The sequence below is a fragment of the Furipterus horrens genome, unplaced genomic scaffold (genome assembly GCF_987537825.1).
Source record: "Furipterus horrens unplaced genomic scaffold, mFurHor1.1.pri manual_scaffold_6, whole genome shotgun sequence".
NCBI lineage: Eukaryota > Metazoa > Chordata > Mammalia > Chiroptera > Furipteridae > Furipterus > Furipterus horrens.
The window spans coordinates 51029768-51045164 of NW_028327176.1; the positions used below are offsets into that span (position 1 = coordinate 51029768).

Sequence of the window (15397 nt, forward strand, 5' to 3'; positions counted from 1 at the left end):
ACCTGGAGACTAGCCACTCCCTCAGCATTGCCACAGGACAACTTGAGGCCTTTGGTCTCTGACTCCATCTGGCCTCCTGAATGAGAACGCTGTGTCCTTAAGATAAAGTAATACCTGCAGACTGACTCCTAAAGCCTTGCCCACCTGTGAGCCTTTGCTCTTCTTTACATGACTGAAGTCTGATGTCATAACCTATCTTTCTTACTTGTTGCCAAGGACCACCCACACCTAGCACTGAGCAGGTGATTAATAACTGGTTGCTTCTAGGTTGTGTTTTTCATGGGCATATGGGTGAGCAATTCTGAAACTACTTTCTGGGTATTCTAGAATTGAACAAATAAGTAACCTGGAGCCAGATTTCTCATTGTTGGGGAGAGAAGTTACAAATATAGAAAGGGGAAAGCTTAGAATAAACCCTATGGTGCTGGGCTGGAGTTGGAGGTAGCAGTATGAATTCAACATTTTAATATAGAGAGTGATATAGAAGTATATACAGACATGCTGTATGTTTTTATCTTAGTTCTGACCACCGAGAGGACCAGAAGTCCTGACACTCTGGTAGCAATTAGCACACCTAATGCCCAGATACTGGTTTCTGCACAGCAGACTCTACTAGAGAGGACCAGGGCCAGTGCGAGGAAGACACGAGATTGACCTGGTACATCTTGTGATAGAAGATAAGAAAGGGCTCGGATTATGAGGAAGACAGGTCTCAAGAAGACAGGAGCTAGTTTGAAGAGATTCCTGAGGCCAAGTCTAAAACAATTTGAGCATCAAAATAAACAATGGTGGTAACAGAGTATAACTGATGGAATAAAATAAGAGTCTGTGAGTCTTCAGTGACATAAATAAATAGCAAAGAAAGAAACAGGAAAGGAAAGCTTTTCCTTAGAGCTGAGTGCCAGCTAATAAACGTAGAGAGCAGAACTAAAAGATCACCATTGCTGGCAAGGATCACCCATGGATCTATGGGTGACAGTCTGACTAGAAACAATCTATTTATATATTTTATATATAATATATACTATATTTCTCAGAGTATCAACCCACAAGACACTCATTAATTACATAGGAAAAAATAGTTTACAGTGGAGAAACCTGGCAGACACCACTTTGACCAATTGGTTAAAGTTAAATCACCAGTAATGGGATAAAGAGGCATCCCATGCCTCCTGATGTGATGCACTGAGAAGGGCACATCCCTTCTGGGGACTCCTGCCAAAAATGCATGACCCAAATCTGATCATGAGAAAACATCAGAGTCTCCCAAATGTAGATTCATGCTCTACAAAATAAGTGACCAGGCCTCTTCACAAATGTTAAGATCATGAAAGACAAGGACAGACTGAGGATTTGTTCAGGTTAAGGAGACTAGAGAGACAACAACCAAATGCCCTATGTGGCTGGATTGGATCCTGGACCACAAAACAATTGATTTCTTTTGCTACAAAGGTCATTGATGGGATAATTGGAAAAATGAAATAAGCTCTGCAAATCAGATAATAACAGTATTATACCAATGTTAATTTTCTGATTTTGATCACTGTATTGTGGTTGCATGAGAGGATTCCTTATTTTCTAGGAAATAAACACTTAAGTGTTAAGAAGTAAATGTACATGTTTGCAATCTTCACACATTTCGCATATATACATACAGAGAAAGAATCAGCTTGAATGATAATGTTAATTGATAAAATGTTAACATTGGGAGAAACTAGGTAAAATGTATATGGAAATTCTCTGTACTACCCTTGCAACTTTTCTATAAGTCTGAAATTATTTCAAAACAAATGTCTAAAAATAAATGGTTGCTAGATAAAAGCATGAGAAATTACCTCACACTGTCGGAGGGACTGGTCGGCATTCAGTGTGTGATGGTCATGATCAGAGAAAAGGGGTCCTGCAGGGGCCATGAGTTGTTCCTTAACTAGAGGGATCAGAATGTTCTAGGCCAGGGCTTTTCAAACACTCATGTGCATGTGACTCACCCGGAGATCGGGTTCAATACAGGTGCAGGTATGGGTGAGGATGAGATGCTGTGTTTCTAACCAGCTCCCAGCTGATGCTCACGCTGCCTTTCTGCTGGTCCAGGACCACCCATTGGGTCGCAATGGGGTAGATATACCTGGGGTTTATTCTAGGGCTTCTTGTTCCTAGCTGTTCATTAGGGCCATCTGGGGAACCAGCTTTATTTAATTGCTCTTCCCAGGCGATTCTACTGAGCAGCCAGATTAGACCTTTACATTGATGCCTGCCTCTGTCTCCTCCTTTCCATCATCTCCTCTCAGACCGTAAGCATGACTACTGCCACAGCTTTCAAGCTGGATTCTCTGCTGTTTTACTCCAACCTACACCTAGAAGTCAGATAAACCTTTCTGGTCCTCCACCACGCAAATCAAGTGCGAACTCCTCACCCAGGCATCAAGCCCTCTGTGATGTGGCCACCCCACTCCCTGGCTGCCCCTCCAGGGCTCCCCATTGATACTCTGCTCCCAGGGCAATGGCGGTCACCATCCCAGGCTCCACCTTCACACATTTGCACAAGCAAGCACCTCACACACACACATAGCACTCGTCCTACTTCTCACTAGGGGTGAGACTTAAGGTGTTCCAGGTAAGAACCACCATGTGGCTCCTTCCTCCATGGGGGCCTCTTCCTCTCTTGGGGCCCAGCCTGGGCGCTCACTTTTCTCCAGGAGAGAGTGCCTGGTGGCTCAGACAGGGGAGGAAAGGTCTCTGCGGCTGGGACACAGGTCACCCGTTCTTGTTCAGCAGCCTGCTGTGTATGGGGAAGGGCAAGGAGAAGACAACTTGGGTGCTGCCCTGGAAATCTGACCTGGCACCCAATTCCTCCTGCTGTTCCCCTGCCTGCTTCCCCACCCACTCTGCACCCTCCCCTACCTCAGCCCAGTGTGTGGCTAGGAGCTGAAGGACCTAGAGGAAATAGGTCATGGGGAGGTGCCACTTGGGTTGTCCCCTCAGGGGAGGGTTTGGCCTAGGAGAGAAGCAGCTTTTGTTAGAAGTTGAAAGCCAAATTGGAAGGGGGGAGACAGGAGGTCACCTCCTTCCCCAGTTCTCCTACCTCCTTCTCTGGTTTCATCTCCACTTCAAAGCCATTCGCTGCGCCCACCCCCTCTCCCTGCCTCATTTTTCTGGGAAAAGACTTCCTCCTGCTTCAGCTCCGCCCATTGCCTCACGTTCCCTGGGGCTAATTCCTGTGAGGATGTTTGGCTGCCCAGGACCCAGTGGCTGAGCAGTGTCTCAGTCTCCAGGAGAATGACAGCTGGAATTCGAGGCAGGAGCGGTGGCTCCAGGCTCAGACCAGCTTCCAGAAGTCCATGTTCGCCTCTCCAGGCAGATTGCTTGTCTCTCCCTGCAGAATGTCCAAGTGGCACCCTCCTGAGGGGAGGATGGCTGCCCCCACCTCCCTCTGAAAGCTCTCAAAGCTTTGTACCCTCAGCCTCTCAATTTTGGCTGGGGGTTTGCAGAATCCTGGCCCTGCTCAGTTCCAGAGAGAGAGGCAGGCATTTGGAAGCAGATTATGAGGTAGACCCTAAAAGAGATGGACACCCCATTCCCAGATCCAGGAATGTCCCCCGCCCCGCACCCCACTCCATCCTGCCTCTCCAATTTCAGGCTCATTCCAAGTCCTTCCAGGAAGAAGCTGTCCTCCCAGCACCAGAGCCCCCGTGTCACTGCACCTTCTGTCCTCCAGAACGCCCTTGGTCTGGCCCTTGCTGGTCAACACTTGTGCCCTGACCTTGTGTTCTGCCTCTGAGCCCTGGTTCCCGGGCGGCTGTCACAACCTACTTGCCAGGCAGATACTTTCTCATCTGTTTACAAGAAACATAATTTTCCAATCCCCAATCAAGGCATCTCACAAATAACTTTGGGGTCACTTTTGAGTATAAGGGGGCAATTTAGATGCTATAATATTACAAATTGAAATGAATAGAGGAATTATGACTCGATTAGAAATGATGGCAGAAATTATGGAAGAAATAAGTCAAAATATTTGAAAATGAGGCTGTCATAAAATCCAAGATACATAGTTACTGTCTATATATTCTCTTATATCCAGGAGAGACACTCAGTAAATACTGGAATCTACCTTCTCTTTGACATTTACACCCTGTTTCCGTCACCCTCTCACATCCATCCCATTCATCCCCAATCAACACATTACGTGGTTTTCCATGAGTCAATCTTTATTGGCTTTGGAAGTAATGAATTATTGGCATAAGGCTCCATGGGTTTCAAAGCAAATGACAGAAGGAAATATATATCGCACAGGGGGGAAGACCCAACAGGGGAGGATTCCCAAGCAGCTGTGACCCTCACAGCGAGACCTGGGAGGACCCTGCAGCCAGCAGTCAGCCCAGCGGGGTCAGGCTGCACAGACCCGCAGATGATTCGCCACATCTCAGGGGATCTAAGACGAACCCCCAGTCCTCTCTCAAAGACAACCATTGCTAATTTTCATGGATCCTTCTTCCATCCTTGAGTCTTTGCCACCAATAGCAGCCTGGAGAGCATGAGGACTTCTCCCTCAGACAGACAGCCTGCTCTCCCTCACCTGTGCCTTTTCAAATGAAGCCTCCCCCACCATGGGCAGACTAAGGCCCCTGCAGACAGAGGAGGAGGAGAAGGAGGAGGAAGAATGGAGGAGGGAAAGAGTTGGTTTTAGAGGGTTGACCAAGCCCCATGACGCCCTAGAACCTGCCCTTGCCCTCCACTGTGGTGGGTCTCCCGCCAGCATTTGGGGGTAAGGAAATTGGGGCTTTTTAACAGGAGAGCTGCTGCCGCCCCTCCTCCGGGGCTTCCTCCTCTATGAGCTCCAGGTCAAACTCATCTTCCAGGGACCCTCCAACAGGCAAAAGGCGGAATTTCTTCCCTTTCAGCGTGCACGTGCGATGCTCAAAGTCCAGGACGGCGTTGTGGTCCTGGAGCACGTCAGTGCCAATGATAGCTTCCTCGGCACTGGCATTGGCCACTAGGAACTGCGCCTTGAGCTTCATTTTGCCCAGTGACACTGCTGTATCCCAGATGCCCAGGATCTTCATTTCTGCCCCATTGGCCACTTTTACCACATTCTCAAAGGGCCGAAGGGTGTCCAAGTCACCATCAGTGACCTCCTCCCACAGGCTCGGATGGACCACAGACACCTGGGCCCCGGAGTCCACCAGGAACCTCACAGGCACTTTGCCAATTTTTCCCTTGAGGTAGTAGCCCTTACCCATGCTGTTGGCAAAGAAAATCTCCTTGGGCAGGTGGCAGTGGGAGTTTCTGGGCCCGCCGAAGGTCTTCAGCAGGATCTCTTTCACTGCATTATAGTCGCCCTGGTCCTTGGGACTGAGTCCATCATAGACTTTCAGGGCATCTCCTCTGAGGGACTCTTTCAGGAACCTTAGCTGGGTGACATGGTCCCAATGGTTGAGGTCATTGATGACTTCAAAGCGGTGCAGCCAGAGGTTGGGGGCTACATTGGCTCCATCAAAAGGCTCCGGGACGAAGGCATGCTCCCGGCGGCTCCCCTGGCTCCTGGCTCTGCTCCCAGCCATCCCTCTGCTCTCCTCTGGAACCACAGAAGCAGCCCACACCAAGTAGAGTAAACCACAGAGCAGTACCCGTGCAATCACGCTGGAGAACAAGGCCTCTCTAAACAGAATGTTGCTTAGGTGCCCAGACTGACAAGCAGAAAGGACCTGGAGAGGTTGTCTGGTGGACTGCTGGGCACAGAGGCAACTGCTGTGGCCTGTTCACTCTACAGAGCCCTTTTGATGCCTAAGCCTGGGCCTCCAGGGCTCCCCATTCTTCTTTGTTCTGGAAGCTCCGCCCCTGCTCGTCCTGCCCTCCTGCCAGCATCCTGCCCAACAAGCATGATCAGTGCCTCGCCCTCCTGCATCCATCCATGAGACTGGCACAGGCCAGCCCACGTTTCAAGAAAGGCCAGTCTCAGTTAGAGGGGGGCTACTAAGGTACCCTCCCCAGAGTGTGCCCCAGAATAACACATGAGGACACAGAGGATATTACGACATCCAGGTGTTTGTCATCAGCTGGAGAAGGAAGGGGGAGGCGGGGACCAGAGGCCCATCAATCTCTAGACTGGGGAACCCCTTTGCCCTCAGCCCCAGCCGACCACTTTGAGTGACTAAAGGAAAGGAGCTTACACTTATTGCACTCCTATTATGTGTGAGGCCTGGGGTAGGTGCTTCTCATACCTTCTGGACCAAGTGTGGAATCCCATACGATTCCCCTGAGAGGGACATAGAGAAGGGTCCCAGAATCAAGATACACAGAAATAATAAATAGCTGTTAAATGACCACACACACACACACACACACACACACAGCACTTCCCATGAACTCAATTGCTACAGTAATTTTCCCCATGGATCCTGCCTGATTCAGAGTCAGCACTTTTCCAGGCTAGGCCTCAGCCCCGTGCCCTCTTTAAGTCCCTGGAATGGGCTGGTGCGGATCTTGAACTCTGGGAGTGAGCCCTGAAAGCTAGAAGCCAGGATCCAGCTCCAGCCCTGGGCATCCCACGTGTGTGGTCTCCTCCCAATGGCCCCCCTCACCTTCCAGGAACCTCCCAGGACTGTAGCCACCTCCCTCCCCCAACATACACACCCCTGATCATTTACAAAAAGAGCAGAGAATTTCATCTCATTTGTTCTGAGAGGGGGAAATGTCTGCCGTGAGGGTGGAGCCAGAGGTGAGATCCCAGAAGGGTTTCGCTGCAGGAGGTTGGCTGTGTGACCTCCTGCTGGGGGTGCAGGGCCACATGGGCTACCCCTGGGATGCCCAGAAGGTGGATCTCTGAGTGCTAGGGCTGCAGCCTGACTTGGGCCTGTGTAAGGAGATTAGGGCTGTTGGGGGGCCACTCTTATGACCCCATTCAAATAACACCCCCTCCATGGAGCCCTCTCCCCAGCCCCTCCCACATATGCCCGCCCCTGGCAGAGTGTGCGTTGCACTGTGTGTGTGGTCTGTTCACCAGTCTGCCTCCTGCGATGAACCAGGCTGTGAGGCTCACACGGATTCAAGCCGGTGTGACTGTCTCCAGCCCCCATGGAAACTTACTCTGCGCTCAGCAGTTGCTCTCTGCTGGGCTCTCACCAAACAAGAGAGATGAAGACAAGAGAGGGGCAAGAACCAGTGGCATACCTGCAGCTCTGGGCTGTTTTTCCTGGCCCATCGCCTGTTCCTCACTGGCTCCCTGTACCACTCATCACCTAGTACCTGGCTGAATTCCAGGGGACCCTGACCCCAATCCTGCCTCTGGGGTGTCCCAAAAGACCCTCAGTCCTTGCTACCATCTTAACCCCTTGCACCTGACATGGTGAGCCAGCAGAGAAGCAGCTGGGACAACACCTCTCATCACAGCTGCCAGGCTAAGGTGGGGCCACCGGCCCATTCCAGGAGCGCAGAAGAGGGGGAAATGAAGTCACTGGGAAGGTGTCAAGGGCAGGTGGGTCTCTGAGATCACATAATAAAAACAACCTGTACTCTGAGAAATGTCCCCGCCACCCACAAGACCAAGAAGCCCCTTCTGCAGGTGGACTTCTGTGGAGAGACTCCCAGCTCCTACAATGAGTGTTGTTCTGTGGCCCAGGGACCTGACCTAGTGGCTTCCTGGCTCCCTGTTATTGTCACCTCCCCACACACCTGGTCCCCTGGAAATGAGAATGAGTGAGAAGGCTAGCATGGGACCAAGGGAGGGAAGAGGCACGGTGGCTTGTCAGCTGGCAAATTAGGACTGCTAGATGCCCCAACTGTGGCTTTTTACACCATCGAGGTGGGCACTTAAGTCAGATCTCCCCATTGCTCTGGACTAGAAGTAGGCAGTCACAGGAACTTGGGTCGTGGCACTTCACTTGACTGGGTTTGGCGTTCACTTTGGCAAAGTCATTTCATATCCATAACCTCCGTGAGCATCACGGCCAGCCCACCCTATTCTGGTATCTGAAACACAAGGAGCTTGGACGGCTGGATGGTTCCTTCAGGCCCCTAGCTGTCCAATGCATGAGGACAGGCATTTTGTAAATGAAATCAGGGAGGTGGGAGTGCTGGGCTCAGGGAGGTGTACAGCCAGGGTCTGGGGGCTTGGGCTGTTGATGGCCTCTGATGGGGACAGTGATCGAATGAGCAGTGAGCAACAGCTGAATGTTGCATATTCAAGAATTTTGTGAGCAAGTTGTTAAACCAACTGGTAGCTCTGTGGGAACTGGCAAATGCTAAATCAGGATTCCCACCCCCTCTGGAAATCCAATTTCTCATCCTACCCCTGCATGGGGAACTTGTTTCCCTCTCCTCCCTCCCTCCCCCTCCTTTGCCCTCCCTCTCCCTTCCTCTCCTTCCTTTCCCTCTTCCTCTCCCTCTCCCCCCCCCCCCCACCCCACCGCCCCTCTCACAAAGCCTCATGGCCAGTGGCTAACAAATTTATAGCAATCTCTACTCCTGCCTGACTACTTATCCCAAATCCCCCCTCTAGCCTAGCTTGCCCCACACTCCCCATAACCTTTACACGTCTGGGTCCCTCAGCTTGAGGCAGGTGGCCCTCCTCAGGGAGGTCCTCCAGGCGAGCCATTCACACAGTCCCACTGAGATCCCTAGGACAGAAGCACACAAGGGTATGGTGGTTACTAGGAGAGCTGGAACGGGTTGTGTTTAGGGACCAGTCTCTGGCTAGGATCAGGAATGTATAGTAAGTTCTCCAGTTCCCTTAACCCTTGGGAGATGCCCACATGTGGAACACCCCAAAACCACTCAGGGACCTCAAAATTGCTATGCTATTGGCACACTGATGAATGAGCTAAACCAGCTAGGGCAGACCAGGTGTCTCCTCCCAGAACCTTGGAAATCGTGGCTAATTATTGACAGGTATAGGTACTGGGGTGGGAACACCCTCATTATTAACCCATTAGCATCTCCTGAGTGGGTTGTGAAGCAGACACACGGCACTTGACCTGAGAGGAGGCAAATCAGGGCAGTAAACAGGAAGGAGGCCCCACCCTGCACACCCCCTCAGAGGGTGAACTCGGAGAACTCTGCTGTCCCAGTGCGGCCCCAGCCTCCCAGCTCTGCTTTGCCGCTTCTTCACCCCAGGACAGGGCCCATGAGGGCCTCTGAGAATTGAAGCACCTGGTGGACAGTGAGGACACAACTAGAAACCATGGGCCTCCTACCCTGCTCTGTTTCTGCTGCCTGACGATTTCTGGGAGCACAGAGGGCTCCAGGCGATGGAGAGGAGCCTGTGCCTTCAAGTCCTGAGGGTGGAGGGCAGGGCCCTGTGATACAGGGTGGGCTGGGAGGGGGCCTGGACATTCTTAGGAGATTGTTTTGCACAAAGAGTCCAGAGACACCTTATGAATATGGGTGACCCGGTGAGGGAGGGTCAGGAAAGGTGCAGACAAGCCCCACAATGCACAGGTCAGCTGCTGCAGCTCTTCTCCAGGCTCATAGCTCCCCACACTCCCAGGCAAGGTCACCCTGGGAGCTGGATGGTGAGAGAGCAAAGGGGGATTCAAGGGCTTTTTAAGACAGCAAAGGAAAGTTGAAGGGAGACAGGAGGTGTACTTTCTTTAACCAGGGTCGGCTTCATGGGCATTTGACCTTGAAGACATATGGGACTCTCCCAAGCTTGGTTAGATGCTCTGCTGTTGCTGTCTTGAAATTCCCAATAATTCTGAATAAGGGGCCCCACACTTTTGTTTTGCACCAGGCCCTGTAAATTATGTAGCTGGTTTTTGTCTCCAACCAACCTAATGGGGACATCCCTTCACATACACACACAACACAACATATACACACAGATACACACTTACCACACACCACACATATATACTGTCTACAAAAACACACTCCCCACACACTATATACACACCGTGCACATAGTTATAGTTCGCAGTTCGAAACAACTAAGAAATTGTCACTTGCATATAGAATTCAGTTCCCACATTTCGTTTTACGTATTTATTTGCACACACATTTACGCTATTAAAATCTTATTTACTGGAGACACCTGTTATTTATTAGCCTCTGGGCACACTTGCTGGCTCAGAAAACTAGGCAGGTCCCCATCACCATGGCTTACAAGCCAATGAAAACAGGATACAGATGTTTAACTGCCCAGTTTTGAAGAGTTTAAGACCAACGTGTACATGCAGGCCGACCACTTGAAGCAGCCCATCACAGCCACGCCACTTTGAAAGTGGGTCATCCTGCCTTCTGCCCCAGCCATGTAGTGGGGCCAAGGACATGGTGCCCTCCGCTGCTGCCGCCTCTGGGCACTCACCACCACTGGTGAGGTCCCACTTGCCTGCACAACTCCTGCTCCAGCCCGGCCCAAGGCCCTGTCCCAGGGTTGGTGTGAGCGTGGGGGTGTGCACCGCCGATGGCACAGCTCCTAAGAGCCGGGGCCACAGCTGCTTCCAGCATTCTGCTTCAGCAGGTGACAGCATCAAGTTCTTAAGCTGAAAAGAGGAGCAAAGAGATAAATTCCACACAAAAATCTTAGGGATGCAGATCAGAGCCCAATGGAGTCAGGGCGGACTCTGACCACGGGCACGGGGGGAAACCCAAAGCAACATAGGCTCTTTAGTCCCTGGTCACAGACCCACAGACAACCAATGCTGCTGTTCGCGAGCAGAAACGACCCAGCAGTCACATCAATCACACCGAAGGCACTGGGACAAGACAGCTTTGCCTTAACTGGCCCCCCTTTTTGGTCCTGCCATAGCCCTCACGGACACAGGCCAGCCTTGCTGGCGGGCCCTTTTCCGGTTCTCCACTGTTCCAGAAGCTATTCCTCCCATTTGACTCACCCTGTACTCTCCTTTACCACCCGGTTCAGAAAACCGCTCCACTCAGCCCACCAGCAGGCAGTGAGATGCTTAGTGCCCATGTGGCCCTGGAGGGCCCTGGAGCTGTTTAGAGAGCAGTGACCCTGGGCCCCAACGCCATTCCAGCCCTCTAGGCCCAGAGGCAGGGCCAGGGCCAACCAAGAGTCGATCAGAACAAGTTGCTGACACACTCCCTAGCAGTTCCACATCCCCAAACTGGTTCTTTCTCTGTTTTTATCTTTCAGTCAAATCTGAAGATTACTTAAGGTGTTCCAAAGGCCTCCCCACTCCTCTCCTCACAGCCCTGCCCTGCAAGTTGGGTTCCTGTCTTCTTCCCAATTCCTGATGCCCCCTCCCTAGACCAAGCCCTCATCCTTTTCTGCTCTGATTTCTGCCAGCCTCCGTCAGGGCAACAGAGGCCCTGGTTCTAAGGGAAGATCCTCTGCAGAGCCCCCTCCTCCTCTCCCATCTCGTGGTCCCTTCCACTTAATTAAGGCTGGAAGTGGGACTGGTAAGATAGTCCAAACAGCTCTGGAGACATTAACCCACTTCTGACAAACACTCCTGAAATTTATATAATGTTCAGGCAATCAAAATATACAGTCTGGGTATTCTCTAAACACAAGTGGTCTTCTAATGACACCAGGGAACTTGGCTCAGAGCAAGACACATGGAGGACTTTTGTCCAACTTAAAATACCTCAAAGGCAGCTTTGAACTGATCCTGAAATAGTTCTAATTGCTGCTAATGACAACTGGTATTGTGAGCAATGCAAACATATAAAATAGCCTCAGCACAGGGAACTGCTTCTTTTGAATCCATTGCCAACTTAGCTTTGCTCCTAACTTACAGAAGATGGGGGCCAAAGTGGGGCACCTTCCCTTGGCATGTCCAAGTGGCCTCTCTCCTTTACCAACCAGGACAAGTGGAGGAAGGCAGGAAAAGGCAGAAGGAAAAAAGAGCTGCTGTGCATGGAAATCTCCAGGTTATTGGTAGTAGCAGTAATAAATACTTACTGAGCACCTACTGGTGCCAGACACCATGCTGGTGGCTGTGAATTAAGAGAAGGCACTCTGACGGTCTGCAGCGTAGATGGGGTTGGGCAATGCTAAGTAAGTGGGTTGATTCAATACCATACATACTTCTCAAGGCCAACTCTGCTCCACGCTGAGCAGTGAGTCAGCCCTGACCCCTGCCCTCGCAGAGCGCTCAGGTGAGCGGGGGTGGGGGTGGGGGCAGACTCAGCCGCAGGAGACGAGGGCGGGGCGGGGCCAAGACGGTGGCCCGAGGAGCACTGGGCTGCCCGTGCTACCAGAAGTCAGCCAATATGACCCAAGAAAAACAAAAATGAAAAAAATGCCAAAGGGAAGACCTGCGTTAGCACTGAAAGTCGAGAAAGAGGGCACCCAAAAACCACAAACCTGCATCAGTTTTTGCTCACAGAGCAGAGTCTCTGAGGAGGGATTTGGGGGTGAAGGGCATACCAGACAGGAGGGCTCTGGGGGGATAAACTCATCCAATTAAAAAACTGGAAGGAAACACGCCAAACCAATGACAGTGCTGATTTTTGGATGGTAGAATCATGAATGCTCTCAGTTTTCTTCCATATATATTCTGAGAATATATTCTTTAATAAGAAAAGCATTATTTAAAAATAAAGAAACTTGTTCTTACAATTTTCTGTAAGCTTCAAGTTACTTCCAAATAAAAATGTTTTAAAACAGTGGTATATGGGAAATCTCTGTATTTTCCCCTCAATTTTGCTCTGAACCTAAAACTGGTTTAAAAAATAAAGCCTGTGAAAAATTTTTTTGTTGTTTTTAAAAAGGTACTTAAGGGGGGGGGACATTAAATAGCACTCACAATAATAACAATTGTTGACACTAAATGATAGGCACGAGAGGAATGTTCATTTGCATTTCCCACAACTTTGGGGTGTGTTTGAAACTTTTCCACAAAAAAAGTAAAATAATAAGTAAACAAAAACTCTGTGCTGAGACCCCCCGCTGGCCTGGCCTGCCCAGCTGTAGACTTGCTGCCCACACAGTCTGCACATCACCACTCTAGGGCACCAGAGCTGCTAGTCACCCGGGCCAGGTTGCCTCAGCTGTGCTCAGTGTCCCTTGCCCGATCACAGAGATTCTCAGCAAACTCACCTGCAGCACCAGCCTGCACATGGGCCCCACGCTCCAGGAGGGCACACAACCCTGCCCCCCTCAGCCCCTGCCCCCCAACAACCAGGGTGGTGTGCCTCCTCCTGCCTGGGCTCCCACCCAGCTTCTCATTGCAGGCCTCCCTGTCCTGTATTATTCTCTTTTTCTTCATGGGTTCCCCTCTCTCATCCAAGTCAGCACACACCCATCTCTTACAGCTTAAAAACTAAACCGGTCATGTGGTCCAGCATCCCCCTTAGACAATTTTTTAGAAGGGCTGCGCTGCACTCACAGGGCCACAGCATGCAGACGCCCCACCGTGGGGCGTGTGGGGGCTGAAGTCCATTCCGCCTCTCACCACACTGAGTGCTGGGGTGAGGATTTGATCTGCCTGGAGGAAGGGGCGTCCAGGCACCATGTGATCCAGGTGTTGCCCTGCTGCCTCCAGCCTCAATGTATCATCTCCTCCCCCGCCCCCACAGCACCCCTTCTCGGGCCACACCGCCCTCCACTGCACCCTGGCCAAGGTCATCCGGGGCCTCCCAGTGGCCACATCCCAGGGCCCCTTTGAGAATCTGAGGTTCTGAAGCATTTGCATCACTGCTTTCCCTCCTAGGTGTTTTCTGCCCCCTTGACTCCTGTGACTCACGTTTGTGGATCTTGTGAAGAAATTAAGAAATATAAATGGATAGTTATGAAATAGTGATGGGGATGTAAAGTACAGCGCAGGGAATATAGTCAATAATACTGTGATAACTATGTATGGTGCCAGGTGGGTTCTGGAAATATTGGGGAAAACAGTATGTAAAGTATGTGATTGTCTAACCATTATGCTGTACACCTGAAACTAGTGAATAATACAAAATAATACTGAATGTAAACTATAATTTAAAAAATTAAAAAGTTTTAAATTAAAAAACAAAAAGGCCACTCCCCACAGTCTTTCATGGGCTTACCTCGACAGCCCTTTCTCTCATTCTACACTCTCCCTGACCTAACCTTGTTCCACTGCTCCAGCTGCCCGCTGCCACGTCCACCTACAAGTGCCACCTTCAACACTGAAAGTGTTGTCTTCTCCCCAGACCCATTCTGCCTCCCATGTTCTTCATCTGGGCAAAAGGCACCACCATCTAGCCAGTTCCCCAGTCAGCACCACTGGAGTCACACTGACCCCCCTCCTCTCACCGCCCCACCCAATGACTGATGGGTGGCCCTGCTCTTTTGGCTCCGCCTACTGAGCCTCTCCCCAGGACCCCCAACCCTACCCAGTCTCTGCTTCCCGAATGCCCTAGTTCAGGCCCAACTATTGCAACCTCATCCTGCCAGTCTCCCTGCTTCCTGTCCCCTCCCCATTAATCCACTCTCCTCAGGGCGGCCACAGTCCTGAGATGTGAGTCTACTCATGCCATTCTTCTGGTTAACATTTCTCCATGGCTCCTCATCCCAAAATGAAATCCTGATGCTCAAGATGGCACTTGAGGCCTCCTCCCTAGTTCATGCTTCACCTACGCTAAATGGCTCATATTTCCCCAAACATGATGGACTTTCTTTTGCCTTTTCACAAGCCACTCACCTGGCCAGGCAAGTCTTCCCCACTCCCCTGTTCTTATGGCAAAACCCAACTCTTCCCTCAGATGTTAGCTAAGGTGTCACCATCGCTAGGAAGTCTCCCTTGATTTCTCCTCTAAGTCGCCATCACAGGAACTGCAATCCTCATGCCACGTGTAAGCTCCTGGAGGCTCGTGGAGCACCAGCACAATCTACGGATGAAAGTTGTGGTTTTTCTGCCTCTTAGCTCACGTCATTGCCTCTGCTCATCCATAACCTGACGTCCTCCGAGCCCCGCTCACTTCACGCTTTTCCTAGCAAGTGCTGCCTGCTCTTCCTCAGCAATCACTCTCTCCTGTATGGCTCTGAATGGCAAGCTTGGCAGTGCTGTCTTTATCCCGTAGACTAGTGGCAATTAATTTTTTTACTGTGACCATAGTAAAAAAGACATTTCTCATTTCTCATCATATTCCAGTACATATATATACACTATAATATATTAGAGATATATACCTATCTATATATAAAAGTATATGTTTAATATATGGTATAATGTGTTTATATATTACATATTTAATATCAGTATATTATATAATTAAATTCTATATTTAATATTAATTATATATTATTTATTTAATATGTAAGTGTATATTTATATACAATAGTTCCTCTCTATATTGCGGTTCACTTATTGCAGCCTCACTGTATCGCGGGATTTTTTAAAATATTATATTTAATTATTTATCACGGATTTTTCGCTATAAGGTTAATAAGGGACTGGGAATGATTTATAAGTGTGTGGGAAGGGTTTATAAAGCCTTAAAACATAAATAAGTACTAAAATAAATA

At 50.1% G+C, this 15397-nt stretch overlaps 1 protein-coding gene and 1 long non-coding RNA gene across 2 annotated transcripts; both read right to left on the reverse strand.

Annotated features, from left to right (window-relative positions):
* Positions 1-4187: 4187 nt before the first annotated feature.
* On the reverse strand, positions 4188-5799 carry ASPRV1 (aspartic peptidase retroviral like 1). Its single transcript, XM_090281475.1, has one exon. The coding sequence runs from the start codon at positions 5559-5561 to the stop codon at positions 4785-4787; it is 777 nt and encodes a 258-aa protein (XP_090137601.1). The 5' UTR covers positions 5562-5799; the 3' UTR covers positions 4188-4784.
* Positions 5800-9963: 4164 nt separating this feature from the next.
* Positions 9964-11936, reverse strand: LOC150006165 (uncharacterized). Its single transcript, XR_016511733.1, has 2 exons — positions 11864-11936; positions 9964-10478 (listed from the first exon to the last, which is right to left on the reverse strand). It is a non-coding gene; the product is annotated as an uncharacterized LOC150006165 (long non-coding RNA).
* Positions 11937-15397: the final 3461 nt, after the last annotated feature.